Source organism: Cynocephalus volans, chromosome 12 (assembly GCF_027409185.1).
Source record: "Cynocephalus volans isolate mCynVol1 chromosome 12, mCynVol1.pri, whole genome shotgun sequence".
NCBI lineage: Eukaryota > Metazoa > Chordata > Mammalia > Dermoptera > Cynocephalidae > Cynocephalus > Cynocephalus volans.
In genome coordinates this window covers 99,121,419-99,144,845 of record NC_084471.1, presented here as the reverse complement: position 1 = coordinate 99,144,845, position 23,427 = coordinate 99,121,419, and the positions used below count along the sequence as shown (strand labels likewise).

The window sequence follows — 23,427 nt, the reverse complement described above, 5'->3', positions numbered from 1 at the left end:
ATATTATGCTTCACTGGAACTTTATTGCACTGAAACTAGGTATTCTGCATACCAATAAAATAATAGCAGTTTTTGCCCCAAATTACAGGAAAGAACACATTAATGAACAGAATTATCTCAATTTTTAGTTTTTATATCTAAAGTTTTTCTCAGAGCTTTTTAATTTTAATAGACCTTGTGTTTGCTGTGATGATTTTTTTATTTCATGTATGTAGTAGAGTTATAAACTCTGCAAGTAAAATTATTTAGAATAGAATTAAATATGTCAATATTTTATACATTTCTGCCTAGAGCACCATAAATTCAAAGTACTCCACCAGTCACAGTTTTCAAGAGCACTGCTCTGGTGCACCAGGCAATCCTTATGTTTGTAAGACGAGAGGAAGGGAGACAGATAATGAGCTGTATTTCTGAAGCCTGCTTAGTTTTAAGGGTAATTTCTTTTCGTTTTCTTTAGCTAACCAGTTGGTGTCAAAGTGAATTTGAACCAAGAATTCAGGAATTATTCATGTAATCTTTTTTTTATCCCAGCCATTGTGAATAAAAAGACGGAGGTCAAGGGAAAATTTTAATTATTACTTCCAGCAGGGAGTGATTTTCTAAAGGTCCCAAAGGGGAAAGTATGGAGAATTTCTTTTTAATGGAGTTATAGCCAGCACAGGAACAGCAAGGCACTGGACAAGTTTATATGTCCTGAACAAGTCTGAAAATCTTGGTCTTAAAACTGTGTTTGGCTTATTAGCCAGTGGTGGTTGGTGGGATAGTGGTTCGGGCTTTAGGGACCCTCCGTAGTGAGGAGGTCTCCATTAGAGGTGTCAGTTTCTGCCTGCTCTTACTCTGTGCCTTGTCTTTTTTTGGTCTAAATTGCTTCACAGAATCCATCCATTTGCACAGCAGTGTACAGATATGGAATAGTTTCCATTCTTCCAGCAACAGAGAACCCGAGGAGCCTGTTTAAGCTGCAGACACAGAAGGTTCTCTCTTTTTGAGGAAGGAAACACATTTGGTTCATGACTTAGGGTGATTGCATTCTTAGATCCAGGTTTTGAGTGAGGTGAGCTTGGGAGAACTGGACTTGGTTTGGGATTAGGGGAACTGATCTGGCCTAGAACATTAGTAGGAAAGGATCTTAAAAGCCATGTGGTTGACCCTCTCACACCATGCTGTGATCTTTGGTTCAGCATTCTAGACGTACTGGCAACCATATTCTCCTTGAGCACCCAGGCTGATGGGAGTATTGCTAATTTGCAAGGCAGTCCATTTTGTTTTTGGTCAGCTCTAGAAAATTCTGTCCTATTGATGAGAAATCTGCTTTCTCATAGCTTCCATTTATTGTTTCAGCTTCAGTCCCATAGACTGTTCTGAATGAGTCTAATCCCCTTTTTATATAAAAGCCCTTTAGCCATTAATGTGGTGCCTCTAAGCCTGTGACTCTCAAGGCTAAAAATTCTCGGTTTTGTACACTGTTTATCATGCAACAGAAAGTCCAGACCCTTCTTTTTTCAAATTTTAAAAAAACTTTTTTATTTCTTTTCCTTAGCACTCCAGTTTGTCCATATCTCTTTTAAAAGGTGGTACCCATATCTGAAAACAGTTTCCTATTCATAGTATAACCAGTTACACCAACCTAAAGAAATTATTACTTCTTTGGATGCAGACTCTGTATTTCTGTTTTTGCAGCCAAAGCCTGCAGTAGCCTTCCTAAGATTTCCTTTTTGATTATAATCAGTTAAAGCACCCACATTGTAAATCAATTAATTAATAGACCAGTTTTTTTCTTGCAGATTTTGACCCATCTTGCACTCTAAGGCCTTTTTGAATTTTGAGTTAGTCATTCAGCATATTAACTATCCCTCTCAGCTTTGTTATAAACTTGAATTCTATTCAAATCTTTGATAAGAATGTTCAGTAGGAATGGGGCAATAGAGTGCCATGACATGCCATTAAAAGCCTCCTTCTGGGTTAGTACTGACCCCATGAGTACCATTTTCTGAGTATACTGCAAACCACATTTCTTTATCGTCCATAAGAATTCACGATGATACACTTTGTCGAAGCTTTACTGAAATCAAGATATCGATACAATCTTCATGTTTCCCAGTTGCTGACTCTATCCCCAAAAGAAAATCCTCTAAAGCCAGGGTTGGCAAACTATGGCCTACAGGCCAGATTTGGTCCACTGCTTGTTTTTGTAAACAAAGTTTTATTGGAACACTGTCACGCCTATTCATTTATGTGTTGTCTACCACTGCTTTCATGCTAGAAAAGCAGAGAAGAGTAGTCGCTACAGACTGCAGACTGGCAAATCCCGAAAGGTTTACTATCTGGCCCTTCACAGAAAATGTTTTCTGATCTCCAGTTGAGAGTAGAACTGATATTGACTGGGACAGACATCTAATGCTATGATGGGAGAGTGCTGCCTGGATGGATTCTGGTGGGACCAAATGTGACTGGGGATTCCTGGGTATGGGAGTGAAGACCCAGGAATCCTCAGGGGTTGCCCCGCTGCCCTATATTTAGCTGTAGGCTAGAATTCTGTGCCTCAGGAGACTGTTCAGTCAGCAACAGTTGTGCTTTGGAGAAGTTGTCTGGGGGACCACAGAGAAGCCCTTTGTATGTGTCTAATAAGGGAATGGGACACTTGTCTCACTTTCTTACTTCCAGGAAAATAAAGCAAAGCAGGTCTGGCTTTGTGCTGTCCCACTCTGGGAAGTGTTTCTGAGCCCTTAGCTACCAGGGAGGCAGTGCTTGTCGGGAGAAGCTGCTTGATGAGGAAACAGCAGGGCTGCAATGGACTCAGCCCTCTCTTTCACTTCTTTAGCCAGATCTGTGCTTCCTGCTGGTGTCTGGCCGGACGGGGAGTCCAGTGGGCCGGCCTGTGAAGTACAACGTCGTGGGAGTGGGGAATCTGATCGGTCCTCAGGTTTATGTCACCACCAGTGGGGCTGTCTACATCCTGTTTGGCTTTGGTAAGAAGCAAAGCTGGTTTTGCTACTGTTCCCCTTGGTGCATGTGATGAGGCCTCCCTTGTGAGTCAGGGTGAAAGCTCAGGAACTGCCTTTTTGTCACCTCCTGTTGCTGGGGCGCTCACTCCCCAGCACTTGTTGGGGGTTGTCAGCTCTGCGTTCCCTCTCTGCCTTCTCTAGGGAGGAGGCTCTTTGTCTAGCATCTGCTTAATCACTCCCCCACTCATCCCACGTCGGACCCATCTGATCAGGCTCTGAGTCTTGGGCCGAGATCCTCACCCTGGGATAATTCTGTTAAAGTCAACTTCTCAGTGTTGGTTCTTCCTATGGTGCTAGGAAATATACAAGCGGTCGCCCTGCGGGACATTTTTGTTCAGGCCCAAAATCGAGACAGCTCACCACCTTCTCTGCAGATAGAAGAGCCAGCGTGGGAGAAGCGAAGATCTGTCAACCTGTCTGAGCTCATTGACGTTTACAGGTAGGGCAGGCATCTGTCCTCGGCCACAGTGAGATCTCCTGTGACTCGTGTGCTGTGGAGACTGTAGCTTTGGCTGGGCTGGTGAATATATGGGCAGAGGTTTGGGGGAAAACAGTGCTAGCCTCAATACACCATTTTATGGTCTGTTTAACATGACTGAGAAATTTTCTCCTCATTGTAAAATAATGTGTTGGTATCTACGAGGGTACTTCAAAGAGTTCATTGAAAAATAGAATTAAAAGATAACACGAATCTTTTCACAGACTTTTTGAAGTACCTTCTTGTGTATTGGTGACCGTGATGTGTGATCACTTCACACGTAGGTTGCAAGGAAGGATATGGAAGGATATATTTTTAGGGTTCTGAGTCAGCGAGAGTGGGAAATGGATTAATTTAAAATAACTGCTTGTAAAACTGTGCTGAAGTATCTGACCTTCTGTTTTCCTGTATTTTTCTCTTAGTTGAAGCATCATTTTGACAGAAGCAAGGATAGCATCCATAAAATCTTATTTTTATTCTTTATTTCTTAACTAAAAGCATGTAGTTTGTTGTGTGCAGCAGATTTTACCCATTTAACCCCAGGCCTGGGCAACAATTGTTTTGCTCTTTTCTACCAGATGTTCCAGGTCATTTTCTAGTATTTTCTTAGGTAGTGTCATGTTTCAGTGAATTTGACAGGTATTAAATAGAATGGACCCAGTGGTACAAAGAAAGAAACAATTTGATGAAGTGTATGCCATGCATTGTTGTCCAAGCTTATTGACAATTCCAGGTCTCCTGTCCCAGTCTCCACCTGCCTGCCCTGACATTATCCCTTGCTCTGTTACCTTTCCTGGAGTAGCCATCCAATGTGAGAGGTAGTGCTTCTCCTTTGACTTCCTTTTGAACTAGCTTGGAATTTTTTAGGGATCCTTGGTTTCTAAGGGTCAAGAAAATGAGATTCAACTGGAACAACAGAGTGCCCTACTTGATAAGATAATGGTGGGAAATGAATACAAAAATTTATACCAACATATGCACACGGAGAGAAAAAGCCAAAATAAATGACTCGGGAATCTCATTCAAGCCAGAGACTAACTGTTGGGGTCTTGTTTAATTCAGTGACGGTGTTGAGCTACTCCAGATGGTGAAGGCACCAGATTCCAACTGCAGCAACCTCCTGATTACAACCACACAAAGCCTGGTCCTGCTGCGTGGGCAGAATCTTACACCTCATTGGACGCTGAGCCTTCAGGGCCTGCACAGGTTTGCAGTGTGCACAATTGCTTGGTATCTGGGGCCGATGCAGGAGCAGGGAGGGAAAGAGTCCTTGTTTTCCATTCACTGTTGATTACTTGCTTGTCCTCGTTTGCAGCCAGCCTACTCCTGGGTATTTCACTGATGACCAGACGTTAGACTTCCTTCTGCAGATACAGGATGGAGTTGGGGTGAAGAAGGTAAAACTTTTGGACTCAAATCAGTCAGAACACATATAAGATAAACACTTTGTGTCCAGCTGTATGTTAGGCACTGTAAGGAATAAAAAGAACCCAAAATATGATCCCTTCCTCCAGAGAACTCAAAGTCTAGTTGAATGGATAAAATAAAAACTCACAATTCAGAGCTAAAATATTAGCACTGGAAAGTGTTTTAAGTTAATCTCTTTCCTATGCAGGAGTTCCTTCTTCTGGATCCCTGACTTATGGTTAGGCAGTAGGAGCCTTCTGAAATCTCTTGTTGGGGAAAGCCAGCTATAAATAAATGTAATACTTCAGTACACATGTTCACCTAAGATTTCAGAGAAGGCAGGGTATCTGTGGTGCCTGAGTTTTTATGGAAGACCCTGTGAAGGAGGGAAATAAGAGCAGGGCCTTTAAAACTGGATTGTATTTGTGTGGATGGGAAATCATGACCGGTCAGGAACACCAGGACCCGAGGCCCAGAGACAGAATAGGTGTGGCGTGTGCCAAGGACACTGAGTAGATCTTTCTGATTTTACGTGAGGTTGCATATTATGAGGATATAGTGACTGGATAGAAAATTTTTCATTCCTTTAATATTACAGGCAGAATTACAGAGTTTAAAAAATTTCTTTTTTAATAATCAACCTAGCTTTTTGGTTTATCTTCATTGTAAAATATATATTGTATTACACCATTGTTCCCCGAGAGAGAAAAAGAATTCAGCAAACATTTGTCATCACCTCTAGTGTGTGCCACATTCTGTGCTAGTGCTGGAGACACAAAATTAATGAAGACACAGGGCCACTGCTCTTGTTTAGTTCATAGTGCCTAGGGTACCTGGACCACATAGGTCTGCCACATCATGGAGGTTTGCACATGGTGCCACCAGGAACACAGGGTGCAGGTAGTGTGCAGGAGAGCTGGAGGGCCCGGGCGTCAAGAGGTGCTTCATGTTGGTTGGGGGTTGTATGTGCAGAATCAAAGGACCGGAGAAGAGGTTTGCTGGGTGGACAGATAAGGATGGGCTGTGTACATTCCTGCTAGAGAGACCGGGAGAAGGCTGCAGAATTTAGATGAGGTGTTGGAGGCTTTAGAGTTATTTGGTCACGGGCAGAGGACAGATACAGCAATACAACCATCACGTCAGGGAGAGTCTGCCAGCCATGCTGTAGAGGAAAGAAGCAATGTCTGATTGTAATTCTAGGGAAATCCAGGTGGAGATTGGAATTTTCGTTGGTATTCCTAGGAGGATTAGGGAGAAAGGTATATATTAGGTTAGTTAAGGGCTGAGATGCTGAGGGTTTCAGTCCTGGGTTGTAATCCTGGCTCTGCTACTTGTTGGTGACTGGGGCAAATTATACACTCTTGCCTAGCTTCAGTTTCTGCATTTATAGACAGAATCAATAATACTGCCTGCCTTCATAGGGTTATTGTGACGGTTAAGTGATATATGTGTGTGATTGGATAAAATTTTTTTAGCGTGGTACCTGTGGACTTCTTTGCTCCCCAAGACTACCAGAGGGAATCTTAAACTGTTCATTTATTTTTCCCTCCTGGCTCGCTCAGAAGAGCCTCTCTGCCCGGTTGGTGCCAGGACCTCTTGTAAGCAGGGGCAGAGAAGGGCAGGGCTCCACAGACTGGGAGAACAGGGCACGTGGTCATCAAAGAGGGTTGGGGCTCCAGTTCCACTGAGAGAGAGAGACAGAGAGAGAGAGAGAGAGCAAGAGAGCGAAGACACTTGGGCAGGAGGTGGGGGGGTGGTTCTTGGGGATTTTGACAGATGAAATGCTCTAGATTTGTGAGGTGTGAGGTATTTGGGGTGAAGAGAAGATGTAAGTGCGGCCAGGTATTATGAATTTGATCCCTTTAATTATCTTTTGAGAGATGCAATGGAGGAATGAAATTTCACTTATTTTTCTGCCTGTGCTCCTTTAAATTTGGGACTGCCCTAGCGCTGACCTACATATGCCGTGGCACCCCTGGAGTCAAATCCAGAAAGCTCTTGGCACAGTGCGGGGACAGCATTCACTTCAAAATTGTTTCCTGAGCAGCCACTGTGGTCATGGGAGGGAAGGAGAAGTAGTCAGGTGCTGCTGCTGGCTTCTAGTTCCCGTCCACTACCACACAGTGGCTGCTGTCTCTGTCTCAGGACTGTCCTAAACATGGAATAATCCAGGCCACTTGGTCTCTGAGCCTCTATTTTCTCGTCTGTAAAATGTGGTGGACCAGATGATTTGTAATGTGTCCTTCCCACTGGGGAATGCTACGGTCCTTTAAATTCTATTAAATGGGGACAAGGGCTGCTGAAATGTGGGTCTTGGTCCCTAGCCATGATTTCCTGCTCTCTGAACACCCAATTTGTTTACATCTCAGAAGCTCAACCTGCTAATACATGTATTACTTGGTTATCTGTGGGTTTTGTTTTCTGTGTTTTCTCGGCCTGTTGCTTTTCTAAGGACTGGCCACATCCACCCTCTGTCCTCTCTTTTGCAGATGATGATGGTAGATGGTGACTCTGGTTCCGTCACTTGGAGCTACAGTGCTCCATGTCACATGAAGGAAACGCCAACCACCTCAGCTGTTACTGCAGACCAGAAGTCTGTCTTCCTCTTCTGGGCTGAAGGGCTCCCAGCTGCGTCTCCCAGTTCCGTGAGTGAGCCCGAGAGGGACCCTTTTTCACTGTCAGATGGCAGCTGCCCTGCATGTCTGACTGGGTACTGGGGGTGCTATTTGGCCAGTCAACTTCCAGGGGGTCACAGATGGAAACAAATCAGCACTCACCTGGGAAAAGTAAGGCCCTCGTTCCTCCAGAATCTCTCCCCACCTTGCCTTTTGGCCATGAACGTGAGCACTGAGTTGCCCCTAACTACTGGCCACTGACAGTGGGAGTCTGAGTAAAGAATAAAAGCCCTCTCAAGATGCTGGGTCCAAATTTATAGACCATTTGTATATGCTCCAGTCATTGAAGAGGAGCGATCATTATAACCGGTCTGGAGTGGGCACAGAAAGTTTCCCGGAGGTGAATCGCCTGAGACTCCAGAAATGGGTGTGTGGGTGGCAGAGTGGCTGGAGAGGGCCACTGGCTAGGCTGAAGTCAAGAGGTCAGTTGGGGGAACTATGGGAGGAGAGGTCTGATACGGAGAAGGCAGATTTTATGGAGTCTTAGATGTTACTCTGCAGCGTTTTAGTGGACATGATGAGTCAGGGTGCCACCTGGAATGGTGACACCCCCAGCTGAGTTCAGTGGCACACATCTTGACCCAGCTCCTGCTCTGTGCCTGGCACTGTGATCTCTGTAGGGATCTAAAGACAAACTGTAAACGGTCCTGGTCCTCTAGAGAAGGACGATCTGTGAATGAAGGGGAGCCTGGTGGCAGCAGAATCCTGGTGATCAACCATGTGCTCTTGACAACTTACTTAATTTTCCGAGCCTCATGTTCTTTATCCATCAATGAAGATGCCAACATACTCCTTCATTGTGAGGATCAGCTTGACCTGAAATCTAGATTATAGTTCTTTCTACCTCTGCCATGCCTCATCATGTGACCACTGGCAATTTACCTAACGTGTTAACTTCCTGGTGTCCTCATATAATAAAGTGAAGGGATCGGACCAGATGCCTCTCAAATGTAAGCTTCTGTAAATAACTACAAAACAAAGGCATGCTATAGATGCTCTAATGGAGGTACAAATAAGTTTAGATGGCGTGATGACGCGTGATGAAAGGAGGGAGATATTTATATTGCTTGGGGCGATTACGGAGCTTTTCATGAAAGAGGTGGCATTCAAGTTGGGGACCTAAAGACGGCAAGTGTTTTAATGTGTGGAAATGGGGTAGAGAGGATGGTTAGACAGTCTAAGGGGAAAATAATAAGATTGGCAATGGTTAGGTAGGGCAAAGTGAGGCCTGTGTTTAGGGTGATAATCAGACATTCTTGCAGCATGGGGTGGACTGGTAGATAATTGCAGTTGAAGTCTGAAAAGGCAGATTTTGGTTAAATGGTATAAGACCTTGGTTTCCTTGCTAAGGAATTTGGGCTTCGTTCTGTAGGCAGTGAGGAAGACGGCTGGCTATTTTCCTGTCATGTTAGCTCAGCCAGCAGTCTGTCCCTTCGTGCCTGGGATCCTGAGGATGTGTGGAAGATGCCCTCTTCTGTTTTGTGGGCATGTGATGGGACTGAGGTTGCGAGCTTCCTGCCTGCGTTTTTCTTCACCCACTGGACTTCTTTTTCTGGTGTTGAGGATTTGGAAGTGGGGTGATGTTCATCCCCCCAGGATTCCACGTCTTCTACCAGGGGAGGGCCCAGCTGGTCGCAGGGGAGGGAGTGCTTGGGGCTGAGTACAGCAGCCACTTACTAATCCTTGTGGGATATTTCTGGGCTTTAGGAACTGCATGGCTGCACACGCGTGTACCTGCCAAATGTCATCCCTGCACAGAAGTCACACTGATAAAGGTAGTGCCAGTGTGCATTTCTTCTGTGGAGAGAGTTTGGAGACTGACACTCAGGCCTTGGAATTTTTGTTTTATAATGTGTGATTTGCTTCTGGCTGGTCAACAGTCTGTTTATTTCAGAAACTGATAAGATTTTTGTGACTTTTACCTCGATGTTTGCTATTGGCTTTGATATCCAGTGAAAGGAAATATCTTTGGCTCGCTATGTTTTCATAAATAGAGTTTGTCTCCACGAAGCCCTGCCTGCAGCGACCAGGGGTCTCTACAGCAAACTCCTTTCCTGGGGTGTGCACGTGTTCTTCCTCTTTTATCTTATAAGAGAATAAGCATTTTCTGGCTATAGATAGTGGTTTGAAGAGTTAGTGATTAGTCAGTGTTTTGAGCTCTCTGAAATATGTCTCTTGTATATGGGAGTTGCTTTTGAACATATCCTTGTAGTTGGGACCAGACTTCAGCATCTGAGAGGAATAAGGAATCCTGTTTTCTCCTCTGTGCTTTCATCTGCGGAGCACCGTGTGGTGGAATGTAGAGTTACCTTTGCCCTTTCTTTTGCGGCTCATTGTCAGGACATCAGCCAGGGAACCGAGCCGCCCAGCCTTCACCACCTTTACCTCCTGCACCCGGCGTTCCCCTCCATTCTCCTGGATCTGGCCAACACCACGGGCACTGTGACGGCTTCCAAGGGTGAGTGCCAGGGACAGTGGGAGTCTGTATACACAGACGAGGTGAGAGGATGTGCTGGCTGTGCGAAGATACTAGGGACCCGTCAAGGGAAGGATGTATGCTTTTCAGATGACAGCAGGAGCATTTTCTCTGGTGTCCCTGGTGCCTAGAGGCTGGAATGCTCCCTCTGGGTGGGAGCACCGGGTCACAGGATGAGAACCCACGACCTCTGACTGTGCTGAGAGCTGAGGGGAGAGCACGTTCCTGTTCCAAGAGGGCTCTGTAGTGGTGACCCCTGCAGCCACTCATCCAGCAGACACACCAGGCACTGTGCCAGGTGCTGGGAATACTAACAAGTCTAGTTTCTTGATCCTCTAGGAGTTTAGGATTTGGAATTAACTGCAAGGGATATTGTAGAGGTAGAATATATTTTAACAGAGCATTTATTTAGAGATTTAAAAAAAATAATAAACATGCACATCGCATGGAAATTGGAGCCAGGAGACAAATCAAAGGAAAAAAAAATTGCCCATAATCTGACCACTCATAACCACTGTTAACATTTTGGGAGTGTTCTTCTGCTTTACCTATCTATCTAAATAATATTGGAAAGCAAAATTGGGATCATATGTTGGAGACCCCTAATTCAGGAAACCAAAGCCCTGGACTCTCAGCCACTGCTAGTTGCTGGTCTGGACTGTCTGGTGGTCTGCTCCTCACAGGTTCCTTGCCTCATGGGATTTGCTGCCCTGTTGGCGACCAGGGAGGTGGGGGGGGGGCGGGGGGAGGTGAGCCCAGCCATGTTTCCTTTATTTCTTTCCACGTTCTCTTGCCACTTACAGACTTGCTCTATACTTACAGACTCATTTGCCTTGTGTTGAATCTTGGGCTTGTGGCTCTCAACTTATCAGGCTAGACTGGGAAGAACAGCTAATCTGGAACTTGCAGGCACCCCTGTCCACTGGCTGTGTGTGTGGTGGGGCTGGGAGTGGAGAGGTGTCAGCTTGCAAAAGCCTGTGACTGGATATCAATGAGCTATTTTTTCAGTATGAGCATAAAATATTAGGTGAACATTAAATAATGATCATTAAGATTCTTGAGACCATTTTTATTACAACTTCTATTTTATAGATGAGGCAAAATACACTCTGGCTAGGTAGATAGCTTATGTGACCATATACTGACAGTCTAGGAATTCTCAGGCTTTCTGGTTTGCTGGGCTCACTTTTCCACTGAATTCTTGCCGTAGTGGGCACCTTCTTCCATTTCCTGAGTTGGGGCTTTCTTGGAAATAGCCTCAGAGAAGTAAAGGTGCAGAGACCGAGGTGGATGTGCTGCTTTATGGCCTCCAGCCATCCACGTCTTCACACCCACTGTCCAGCGCACTGCCTGGCACCTTCTTAGATGCTCAGTACATTTCTTGTGTGAATAAATGAACTAATGAGTGTGCTGCTGCAGCAAACCCTCTGCTGTTAGTGGAAGGATCTATCCTTGTTAACTGCTCTTGTTTCTGTCCTTCCTCAGTTGGAATTAACGACCTCTGGAAAGATGCCTTTTATGTTACCAGGACAATAGGGCCCAGCTCCGAAGGCCACCCAGCACCCCTGGTGGTCAGCAAACTTAGTCTACGGTGGGCACTGATGGAGGGCCAGATGGTCCAGCTGAAAGAGACTGACCCTAAAATTGGCCACGGGGAACTGCGAAGGTTCCTCTCTAGGATGAAGTTTGTTGATTCTTCCTACCAGGTGAGTAGCTTCTGAAAACTTTGGTTACTCTCGAGGGTTTAGGAGAGCTTCTACTGACTCCAGCATTGCTCTTTAGAAAGTAGGGAGAGCGGGGAGCTTTCTTGAGCAGGTGAGTATCAAAAACAAACTGTTGTAGACCAGCACTATTTTCTAAGGTGCCTCATGACCACGAAGACATGGTCCTCAGTTAATTGCTTTCAGCTGGAAACAGCACTGTCTCCCTTTGGAGACACTTGGCAATGTGGGGTCATGGTTTTTGTTGTCCTGATGACCGAGGGGGGTGGATACTACTGGTATTTTCTGGGTAGTGACTAGCAATGCTAATGTCATGCAGTTACATACTACAGAGAATTATCTTGCTCAAAATGCTAATGTTCCCTCCCTTCCCCTGAGAAATACTGTGATCTAGTTCAAAGTTCAAGAGCCTACATGGAAAAGGACAAAGTCTGTGGGCTTTTCTGGGGGAAGGAGAGATCCTTGCAAACTTGGGGCTAAACAGAAGGACAGGAAAATAGGGGAATATTCTGACCATTAGGTTTCCTCCATTTTAAAAAAAATTATTATTTTTTTGGCAGCTGGCTGGTTCAGAGATAGAACCCTGGATCTTGGTGTTATCAGCACCATGCTGTAACCAACTGAGCTAACCAGCCAGCCCAGATCACCTCCATTTTTTGGAAAATCTCTACCATGAAAAAAATTAAAGTCACTGATACTTTCACTTTTTTCTATAGATCTAGTCGGGTGGAATCTTCTGTTTCATAAAAAGTGAACCAAATGGATACCTTCTCTCTCTTGTGAGTGTAAAATCAGTTCTTTGGAGAGAGGGAAGACTTCTGCAGCCTCATTTCACCATCTCCGCACGATTGTCACCAACTGCTTTGGAAGGCATGCTGGAGTTGAAAGCAGCACGATCCATTCGGCTGGGGAATCTCACCTACCTTGTCAATTCTTGCATTAACCCTCTCTAGGAACTCTGTGAGGATACTTTGGAATTAAGTGCGTTATTTTTTTTTTTTTTGGTATGTCTAATTTATAAACTCCTGCTGGGGAATCCAGTGAAGTCTATGACGAGGAAAATTTTTGTTTGCATTATGCCACGTGTGTGCGTTTTTTATTGTTGTCGGAAAGTTATTTTCCAGGTGTGTCCTAAGCTTCAGGGATCCAGTGTCTTGTCCTTCTGAAATACAAGTGTACTTCACAAAGTTCATGGAAAAATAGAATTAAAAGATAATATGAATCTTTCCATGAACTTTTTGAAGACCCCATGTAAATCTCGTTTGGTCATCTTGAGACCTCCAGATGGCCTCCCTGTGACTCTGAGAGCCACCGTCATCTCTCCCTACGGGTGTGTATCTTGGCCACTTCGCAACTGTAGACAGCAGTGAGAAAGATGGTCGTGAAGACTGAGTTAGCCACCGCAGCGTCTTCTTCTCTTCCTTAAGTATCCTGTTTCCTCAGACTTTCCATCTATATCTATTTAGAAGAATGACTACATTCCTGTCACAGGGGAGCAAGAGAGGCACAGTTTCAACCACCCATCTTTGCCCAGCCTGCGTGGATGTTACCTGTGGTCCTGATGGTCCTGCCAGTGTGTGCTGTCCCCAGGGGGGCTGGCGTCAGGACCGCCGAGGCTGAGGTCCTGCTTCTTTTCCTACAGGGCGCCCTCCTCACCCCTTCTTGCTTTCTTTTCTCTTGTATTCAGGGATATGTTTCTGGACTTTGACTTTTGCTACCTGAGTCCAGTCTGCAACTATATTGCCCTGCATCTCTCCTTCCTTTAGAGCTTTTGAAGAAAATTCTTACGTAAATACTATAACTTTTGTAAATGGTTAAGTTCTTTAGAATTATCTCCAGGGCGTACTCACCCTTTCTTCTGTGTAAGTTTGTTACTTCTATTAAGTTCTCTTCTAAACTTCTGGGTCATTGTTTATATAGCAGGAAATTCCACGTTAGCTGGTGGAGAACTGCTTTTCTTCTTGAATATTTTTGTTAGGTCATTCCTGAGTGCAACTCTGGTTCTCTCCTTACTTGGGCTTGTATCTTTTTAGTATATGTGCTGCCGAAGCGAGCACAGGGCTTGTATCTTTTAAGCTTGTGTTAGTAAAGGGATTCCAGGAAATTATGAATTCCAAATTTAAAGGGATATCTGTTAACTTACCACTGACAGGCATTGTGACATAACAGGAGGTTGGTAGCAATAGACCTAAGCAGGCATGTTGTCTGGCCTGCAGATTGGCCTTACCAAGTTTCTGGGTACCTCTGCCTTAAGACTCTGAAAACAAATTTAGTTTTAACACTTTGCAAGTCATGTGTGGGTCCAACTTGACTTAAGGGGAACAATTAAGGTGATACCCCAGAGTACGTGGATGACTCCAGATTCATTTCTAGGGTTTGGCTCTACTTGGGTACGAGGGCCTATGATTGAGTTTGGTTTAGTATAGAATTTTGAGGACGAATTTATAGTCAACTGAACACCCAACACTTGGGTGGTGATTCTGAGAACCATAACCTGGTTCTCTGCTATGTGGAGGCTTTCTGGGAAGTCAGCCACTATAGGCAGGAGTAAAATGTGAAATTGTTTCCTGAGGACCGGTTTTGGTGAGATTGTTTCAGGCAGAGAACTGTGTTTATGCAGGGGGGATTCCAGAAACAGATAAGAGGAAGCTAGAAAAACATAATGTCCCTGAATTCTTCATGGTATATTTGCAAACTAACATAGATTCTTTTGACTATAAGTTTGAATCTTTCTTTCTAAACACATTACAAGCTTTAGGTTTCTTCTTCTTGCAGCCAGTACAGAAGGGTATAAGTGTGGCTGAAGATTGCGGAAGCTTCATCTGACCAATGTGGGTGCTGGTCTCTTGTCAAATGTATCCCTAAACTTCCTTCTCTTTGCAGGCAGCCACCGACCCAGATGTCCAAGACAGAAAGTGTTCTTTTCTTTCCCTAACCCATTATGGGGTTTCCAGCAAAGCCAATATGACCACTACTCGGAAATAGTAATGACTTTGCAAATGCAAGGGTCTTCCTCTCCACCCAGTCTCTCCTCTTTCCTTCCTTACAAATTCTCCCCTCTTCCCTAGACAGCATCCTCATCCTCCCCCAAATGTGTGGTATGGTGATACTGACTAACCCTGTGAATGTGAATTGCTATCCTTATTGCCCACATTAAAGAAGAGCCAGCTGGTAATTGTCAGGAAGCACTATTTAAAATGTGAACTGTTATCAAAACAAATAAATGTTATATACAGGAATATACTTGTGTGCCATACTCTTTCTTTTTAGCCATTAAGAATCATTTGTTTTCCCTTCTAGAAAAGAGAAATGACGAGTGGGTGGATGGCATTCTTCATGGAGAAAATAATAGGATAAATTTCTCAAAAGGGATGAGAAGGTGAGGATTTCAGAGAGGAGCCTGTGCCCTAACCTTGTTCACTGGAGAAGCCCCTGTATGATTCTGCACCGAGGGACCACAATCCCATCTGAATAGTCTTGGTGGGCATTTCTAGGTGTGAACCTGTGTCCTGTAGGAGACTTCTCATGTTATATGTCTCTCCTAATGGCTCCTAGGATAATATTCAATAAGACTGATTGGTACCTATTGCGTGGATGAGGGACACCATAATAGGCAGTGTGGAAGACATCTGTCCTACATGTCAAAGCATGCAGTAGTGCTTCTGTCTTCCAGTCTGTGACTTCCAGAAAAATTCAAGTGCACCATGGAAAGTTGAGCCACAATCAAACTACTGTTAATTTGCTCACCTCCGTTTCTCCAATTTCCAGACACATAACTACATTTATAAGACGCTTAAGGGCAAGACCTATATTTTACTCCTCTTTTCTTCTCCATTGCTTAGCCCAGAACCTGGCACATAAGCAGTGAGTAAAAGAGAGAAGTGAATTCCAGATGCAGGAGATATGGGGGATGGGTGAAGAAACTAGACAGACCTGGGAGGAAAAGGGAGAAGTGGTACCCGGGCAACCCTTTGGACTTGTACCTTAGGGTACCCTTTCTTAGCCTCTAAAAACCATGCTCAAGAGACGAACTTTTGCTTAAGCACGTGTTGATAACAAGCAAACATGGAAGGTAGGGCTCAGTTTACCCTCCAAACCCACCTAACACGGCTCTTCCTCTACAGATGACCCAACTACTTCTTTTTGCTCCTGGCTGGTCCCTTGTTGAAATGCCTTGTTTCGTAGCTCTGAGTAGAAGTCAACTCCTTCTGAGACAGAGTGGATGGGTGGATTGTGGTACTGGTGGTAGCCGGCCAAAGGACCCCCTGGGTGGGCTGCACTTGACAGCTGCTGAAGGAAACACTGGTGGTGGTGTGGTAGGCAACTCAGGTTTTCTTTGAAGCTCTTACTGTGCTTGCATTTGAACTCCAGTACCATCTTGGTGTATGTGTTGAAGGAGGTGACGGCTGATGCCATGCAGCAGGTAAAGGAAACCCAGGCTGTGCTACGGACAAACACAAAAATATTGGACAGGATGAAGCGGACTTTCTTGAAAAAAAAAAAAAAAAAGCCATGATCTCTTCCTACTAGAGGACTAGACTAATTCAGGGATGTGAATGTGCTGTCTTCCACCATGGTTCAGGTACAGAACTGCAGGCAAGAGGATGTAATTTGGCCTATCTTAGTAGGGTATGCTCTGAGTCTAGTAAAAGAGAATGACTCATGTAGTACACTAAAATCAGACAAGGAGTTGAATGGATTTGTTTTCACTGAATTGATTAGTTGTCAGTGCCATGCTCTTTTATACCTGGAATGCCTATTTTATGTGTGTGTGTGTGTGTGTATGCATATATTTGGACTTTGTTTGCCAAGCTGCTGTTACCCTTGTAAAATAAGCAAGAGAGTCCAAGACTTGTGGCTCAGCTAATACAGTGGACATATCGTAATGCACTGCGTCCCCTCTCCCTCTCCCATCCCAACACACACACACACACCCTGCCAAAGATTTTCCTACACTCAGATGCCAAGATCCCTCTTTCACGTTCCTTTGTTTTGAACTTAGCAGTCTTAGGGTCCATAAAGTTGAACCTCTGAGAGTTGTTCAGGAAAGCATTTACTATAAATCTGGAGGTATTGTAGGTTGAACTAGTGGAATTTGCTTATTATGAAAACAATGTGGTTCTTGGCTTAAGGGAGTTTATAATGGATGGAAGAGAAGCTAGAGATTAAGAGAAGCTGGATAGATTCACGGAAGAAAAAAAGATGCCAGGGAACTATATCAAACACATTCCTAAAAACTTGGAAAGTCAAACCCGTAAATCTCCCTGTGATTCTGGAAAGCTCAGGAAACAAAATTTTGTGAGGTTAGGGAGGGATTTCATGTGGCTGAGGGACGGTTAAAGTCAGGCTACATGCTGGTACTGCATGTTCTATCTGCTAAGTAGATTTGGGCTGGGATGCTTCTGACAGAGCTTTATAGCCCAATCTCCACAGTTGTCATGCCAAGAATATCTTGAAGATAGATAAAAGGTGAGAACTAGTGGGTCTGGAAAATGAGCTTAGCTGCTGTGGTGGCTGGTGGAGTTGATTAAAGACTCCGGGATCAAATAGCACATATTATGACCAGGGAAAGGGGATAGGATCTCATAACAGACATGTATAGGTGCCCATATTGCCTTTTTAGAATGGAAACTTGAGCCCAGTACTGTCTTTTCAGTGCTGTTGAAGTACATAGCACTCACCCCACACAGTTAATGCAAGTCCAAGTTGGCAACTATGCAGTGAATAAAGAGTAAAGAGAGAAAGTAAGGACTCTTAAATGAATTAGCCTGAATGTGTTTGTTTTGTCATAGTTGCTGCTTCTCTCTTTTAAAGAGAAATTTAAAATGACCGTTCTTTAAGGGTTACAGAATGTGGTAGGGAAGTTTTATTTCTAAGACAGTTTGGTAGAATAAAAATAGAGATAGGAGGAAGTTACTCTTCATTACAGAAGAGTGAGCCATTTATGGGGAATGGAATTCCATCCAACTTCAAGGCTAATTCTTCATTTATCTGTCTTCCATTACCTTGAATTATAAAATATTTAAAAAAATACAGAGCATCATTTTCAGAAGCTGTGCAAAATAAATTTCATTTCCCAAGGGCAACATCTGTATCAAGTGAAGAAGTAATTGCTGCAGCTAATGAGCAGAAAAACTGGACAACATTCCAACAAAACAAACCAGAGGAACCCTTTCTGTATGTCAGAAGCGGGGGACAGAATGGACATGCCCTGATGATGGCCCAGCCCTACACTTGGCTGACAGCCCTGTGTTTATCTAGGATGAGGCATGAAGAGAAGGCAGCAGGACACAGAGCAAGCATCCAGTTGAGGGTAGAAAATCTAATGAAGCTTGGCTGGGGAAGGAGCTAAAGAGGTTCCGGAGATGATAAGCACTTACTAGAAGGCCCAGCCGTAATTCCAAGCATGTGGTCTCCAGTCTTCTGGACCCACGATGACAGTTGCCTGGAAGACTTGTGAATACATCATATGGGCCACCATCCCCAGAAGGCCTACAGAGGGAACAAGAAGGCAGAGCCCTAAGAGAAAGGGCTGTCATTGCCATCTCCAGGGACTGCGTGCGATTTTGGAGCTACCTCCGCATTTTGCATCAGCTGCATCCTGCGTTGGGGGTGTTCAATCACCCTTGTGCCACACATTTCCTGGGAGATGAACTGCAATAGGGGTTTCCCCTTGAATGCCAATCTTTGCAATAGGTTACCCCAGACTTTAGGCCGAGAGCTATGGAAAAAGCTTCTGAGTCAGTGCCCCCCACCAACCTCATACGCCCAATGTAGCTTTATTCTTCATCTGATATATGCATCTCTCACTTTTCTCCAACAGAGACAGTCCTGAAAAGCTGTGTCCATGTCACAACTGAGAAGTAAAACAATCGATTTTACATATTGAGAAAGCTTGCAAATAAAGGAACCTAGAGGTTAATCATTTTGTAAAGTATGTAGTGATCCAACACACAATTTTGCATGTTATTTCAATTTAAAATTGAAGATGCCTTGACTGTATCTCCTACCTCCATTCTTTATACTGCTTTTGGGCTCCTCCCACCTCCTCTCAGGACAAAGACTCAAGCCTTCCAGCCAGTGCTGGAAGGTGACTGAGGATAACCACCCTCTCCCACTGTGGGAGGCACTCACCTGACAAGACAGAAGAAATAGCAGCAAAGGCGCTCAGCTTGAGCCCGCAGCCCGGGTTCCCAGTGAACAGCAAGTCCATTAGAAGCAGGAGGAAGCTGATGAATTGAAGTCCGATGTAGGTGATCTGGGCTCCCAGTGACAACCATAGGATCTCTGTCGGAAGCCAGAAGAAGAAGGGACTCTCAGCTGCCAGTCAAATAACTGAACCAATGGTGAACATAGAATGCCTGTTAGAAGTTAAAAGTCCAGCAGCATTCGAGAAGGGGGTGAGCCAGAGCCCCAACCTGTTAGAAACGTGACTTCGCTGATCTCACCCCACAGCTCCCACTCTGCTCAGCACCCACCATATAACCAAGAAAACGCGATTGACTGAAATACCGTTAGAGAGTTTTGAGAAGAAATCATCTAATTTTCATAAATCCTGCAGGGATATAACTTTGCTAGTTGTCATTTTTGTCTCTCTTTTTCCTTACTTAATTTTGAGACAATCAGTTTTGTTTCCTTTCTTCTTCCTTCCTTCCTTCCCTCTCTCCCTCCCTTCTATTTTACAAAAAAAAAAAAAAAAAAAAAAAAGATTGGAGGAAAAACAGAAGCTTTTCCTCATGGTTACTTGGCAACAAGAGTAGGTTAGAGCTCTTGGTGGTTTTCTATTTGTGAGCTTCATATATCCCTGCTCTTCCTTTTTTGCATTCCTGCATATGAATTTTGAATTCCTGCACGTCAGCTCTAGGAGGAATTTGTGTCCCCCTGAGGGGCTCAGAAGAAGAGAAAAGCAGCAGAACGCAGTGCAATTTAGGTCCAGGGAGGCTCAACTCAAAGGTAACTAGTATCAATTCGTTATCAAACACATACTTGCCACAAGCCCCAAGGGAAGGTGGGGGAGGAAAGGCTTCTCCATCAACCGCTTCCCTCCAAATCGGAGAGTGGGGACACATGGGCCTTGCAACGTGGCAAATTCCAGTAGTCCTTTCTCACCTCTCTCGGTTGGTGGTGTGAGTTCAATGAAGCTTCGGCACCTCTCCCCTGAAATGAAACATACCAGGTACAACTTCATGGAGGTGCTTCCTGGAACAGCTGGAACAAAAGCCTTCCCTGTCCCCTGCCCGGCGCTGCTCCATTTGTTCTGACGCAGCTCCTGCCTAGCATAGAGTAGGCACACAAGTAAACGTCCCTCCATGCAAGCAGGAAAGAATGCATGAATGAAAGCATGGCATAGATCACACCCATCCAAGATCAATTTCTCCTCAATTTCGGATAAGGAAGATGTTTCCCGAGATTGTCTGCACAGGTTAATGTTCCTATTTTCCGAGTCAGGAAGAGTTAATGATCCTAGTGTTAACCAATACCTTTTGCTGCTGCTGGACACTGGACCGAGGTTCTAAATTGTCTTCAGGACTGGAGTTGGAGCAGTGCTAAGTGACACAACCATAACTTAAAAATAAATTTAAATGCACACACATTTGTATTCCTCTTCCATCTCCTTTTCCCTTTGGGTTAAAGCAAATTGGAAGTAGTAGCAGGTCTCAGATTGTGCATGATTCTGGGCATTAGAGAAACTTCACTACCAGGTGTCCTCTTCCCACGCCACGAGTACCCTTTGGATGCTCTGGGCCGGGAGGAGGAGGTGTCTCCCTTCTCCTAACCTGAGGAAAGCACGCTGATCAGCTTGTACTGACCCTGGGCCTGCTTTGCTATGACTCGCTGAGTGGCGGGAGACCTGTCTTCTGTTCCTCCAGGGGTCCTTAGGTGATCTAGTTACCCTTGCTGGGCCTCAGCTCCCCTGCCTCTAAATTGTAGCTGTGATACTCAGAATGAGAAAACACTTCTGCAGGGGAAGGGAGGAAAGAGGCTTTAAAGATGATCTCCTGTGCTGCTTTCATCTCACAGAAGAGACAAGGCAATCAAGAGAAATTAAGTTGTTCACATAAGGTCACAGCTGGGCAGAACTTGGGCTTTTTCTACTATATTTCTACTTGGTTTGTTTCTAAATAGCAATTCTAGCTCACTAGAATGGAAATTCTCATAACATGAAAGGTCTAAATGAAACTCTTAAGGTTAAGTCTATTTTAAACATGCTATTTTAAATCAGCAAGTGTACTAAAGAGAGAGGAGGTGAAAAGCCAGGGCTTTTGACTTAAGGGAATCCTAGGGAGAAGGGATACAATACAGAGGTGGAAGGTGCTGAGCTTGGGGATGAGGCCCACTGGGGTGGGGGGATGTGCTACACTTCCTGCTGCTGTCCTAAGTTGTCCTAAAGGGTCTTCTTGCCTGTATGCAATCTCTTGCCCCACTGTGGGATGAGAAAAAAGGAAAAAGAAAATCAGGCAGATGGGGTGGGGAGGCTACCTGGTTCCTCCACGGTTTCCTCACAGGATAGCCACATGCCACTCCGGAAGGTAAGGAAGGAGAAACGGTCATCCCCAGTCTCCCAGCTGTATTGCACCACCTCCGGGGTTGATGCATTGGGGACGCCCCCATCCAAGGACATCGGCATGTCAAAACACTTGGTTGCCAGGCTTTTGCCGCACACGGGCTTGGGCACCTTCTGTGTTCCCACAAACCAGTAGTTGCTGAGCAGGGATGTCGTGGAGAGGCTGAGTGACAGCAGGCTGAGGACGGCAGATATGAGTGTCCGTTGGCTGGAGAGGCCCTTCTGGAGCTCCATCTGCAAGACAAACAGAAGCGGAGGGGAAGGGAGCTGGAGAGCGGGTGTCAGAGCCTCTTGTAGAGATGTGCACACATTCCGCTGTGGCTCCCTCGGCTCCAGCCACACTCCTTCAACACTGACAGGCACAACCAGCCTCCAGGAGGTTTCTCCAGGAGCCGCATGCGAGCTCGGCTTCAGGAGTGGCCCGGAGCGAGCACCACAGCAATGGATGGTGCTTATTGAAGTTGGACCTTGTGCAGTGACTACAGAAAAGAAGTGACAATTCGCATAGATCCAATAGTGACACGGGCTGGACTCTGGGTATGATACTCAACAACACACAGAAGTAGGGATAAAGGTGATCGACCAGACAGGACAAATTGTAATGAGGATGCAGAAGTCTTCCACACATCGAAATCTTCCATTTCTGCCTCAAAAGGTGAAAACAGTGTCTAATGGCCTCCAGCTGGGAAACCCCAGGGAGGACATGCCTGTGCACCTTTGTGGAATGACATCACAACAGCCAACAGTCGTGTCCTGAGTGGCAGTGACAGTACCCTGGTACCCCAGCAGCCGCTACTGGTACCCCTGGACCGACAGGGACCGAGCATCACTGTAGATATTTCTGCTGCCCAGTCTCTGTCTGCTGATGTCCTGCCTCTCCGAGGCTCACCCCAAGTCCCAACTGCTTCAGGAAGCTTCCCCAACCAGCACCGTCTGTGGGAGTGAGGCTCGGTTTTAACTTTCTCCCTGGTACCCTTTCCACATTTATTTGTAGGAACATCTTACCGCCCTCCACGCCCTCCCTCTGCCATTAGGTCTCTGTCCTTCTGTCTTCCCCACAGCATCCAGCACAGTGTCTGCACATGCGGCACTCAACACTAACCTGCTTAGTGATTGAAGATGGTCTGGATAAGCAGCAGAGAACAATAACCTCAGCCAGAATGTGATGAAACCACTGAGGCTATTAGGTGCAAGGTTTGGGAAAAGAATCGAGAGCACTTTGTGGGAATTGCTTTTGGTTTTGTCTTCATTGAGAGGTATTTGTTACTGTAACATAGTGAGTTATTGGTGTCCCCCTCTCTGCAGTTATAGTTTCCTCTGAAAGGAGTCCAGGAGGCTATGTTCTCTCAATGAATGTTAAACTGGATCACCCCTGGAGGCAGCAGATGGAGGCTTGAGGCTTTGAGGATAAAAGAGGGCAGTGAACCAGCTGGGATGTGGGGCTATTGAAAGCCCTGGAGAGGAGATGGGGCATATGGATTGGGAGAGGTAGTGATCAGGGCCCAGCTTCCACCATCGAGATGACAAAATCTCAGATGGCGGGTGGCTGCTGCATGGTGGCTGTGGAGCCATGGGGAGGGTGCCCGTAGCCAAGCCCTTGGTCGGTGGAGAGGACCCTGGAGGGGCATCTCTGCAGCTAGATATAGCAGCAGTGCCTGACTCATAGGAGGGACACTGTGGGTGGCAGCAGAAAGGACTTTGGCCCTTGTGGCTCTGGCTGGAGCCCCTGCTCTCCTTGTCATTTTCAGCCTGAGAAGAGGAGGGTGACCTAAAAAATGACCAGTATTCGACTTGTCAAACTTTGTCGAGTGGTAGCTTGGAGCCAGATTCAATTCGAGTTGGAAAAATAAAGAAATTTGGCAGATCTTGCACTTTGTGTTAGGGAGCAGTTTATATTGTCACATTAATAGACACTGAACAGAAAAGAAGCCTGTGCTTAGTTGCTGACAGATGCTTCTTAAAGTAAATCATCTTGGGCTTTCCAGGGGATCTCTCATATCAGAATTAATCAGACCTAAATCTACTTAGCTTAAGAGATGTAAATAAAACTGTAGCTAAATAGACAGGCCCATAAATCTGCCTTTTTCATCATCCCCAGCT

At 45.2% G+C, this 23,427-nt stretch overlaps 2 protein-coding genes across 2 annotated transcripts in view; one reads left to right on the top strand and one right to left on the bottom strand.

Moving 5' to 3' along the window:
• Positions 1–14,982, top strand: part of FAM234B (family with sequence similarity 234 member B) — a 32,983-nt gene extending 18,001 nt beyond the window's left edge. The window contains exons 6-13 of the mRNA XM_063075357.1: positions 2,822–2,969; positions 3,303–3,444; positions 4,546–4,689; positions 4,799–4,880; positions 7,380–7,535; positions 9,906–10,023; positions 11,527–11,747; positions 12,479–14,982. Coding sequence (XP_062931427.1) covers positions 2,822–2,969; positions 3,303–3,444; positions 4,546–4,689; positions 4,799–4,880; positions 7,380–7,535; positions 9,906–10,023; positions 11,527–11,747; positions 12,479–12,484 — 1,017 coding nt within the window. The 3' untranslated portion in view covers positions 12,485–14,982. The remainder of the gene's footprint in view (positions 1–2,821; positions 2,970–3,302; positions 3,445–4,545; positions 4,690–4,798; positions 4,881–7,379; positions 7,536–9,905; positions 10,024–11,526; positions 11,748–12,478) is intronic.
• Positions 14,983–15,863: 881 nt separating this feature from the next.
• Positions 15,864–21,564, bottom strand: GSG1 (germ cell associated 1). Its single transcript, XM_063115714.1, has 5 exons — positions 21,243–21,564; positions 19,749–19,919; positions 18,897–19,049; positions 18,143–18,254; positions 15,864–16,206 (listed from the first exon to the last, which is right to left on the bottom strand). The coding sequence occupies exons 1-5, from the start codon at positions 21,559–21,561 to the stop codon at positions 15,864–15,866; spliced, it is 1,098 nt and encodes a 365-aa protein (XP_062971784.1). The 5' UTR covers positions 21,562–21,564.
• Positions 21,565–23,427: the final 1,863 nt, after the last annotated feature.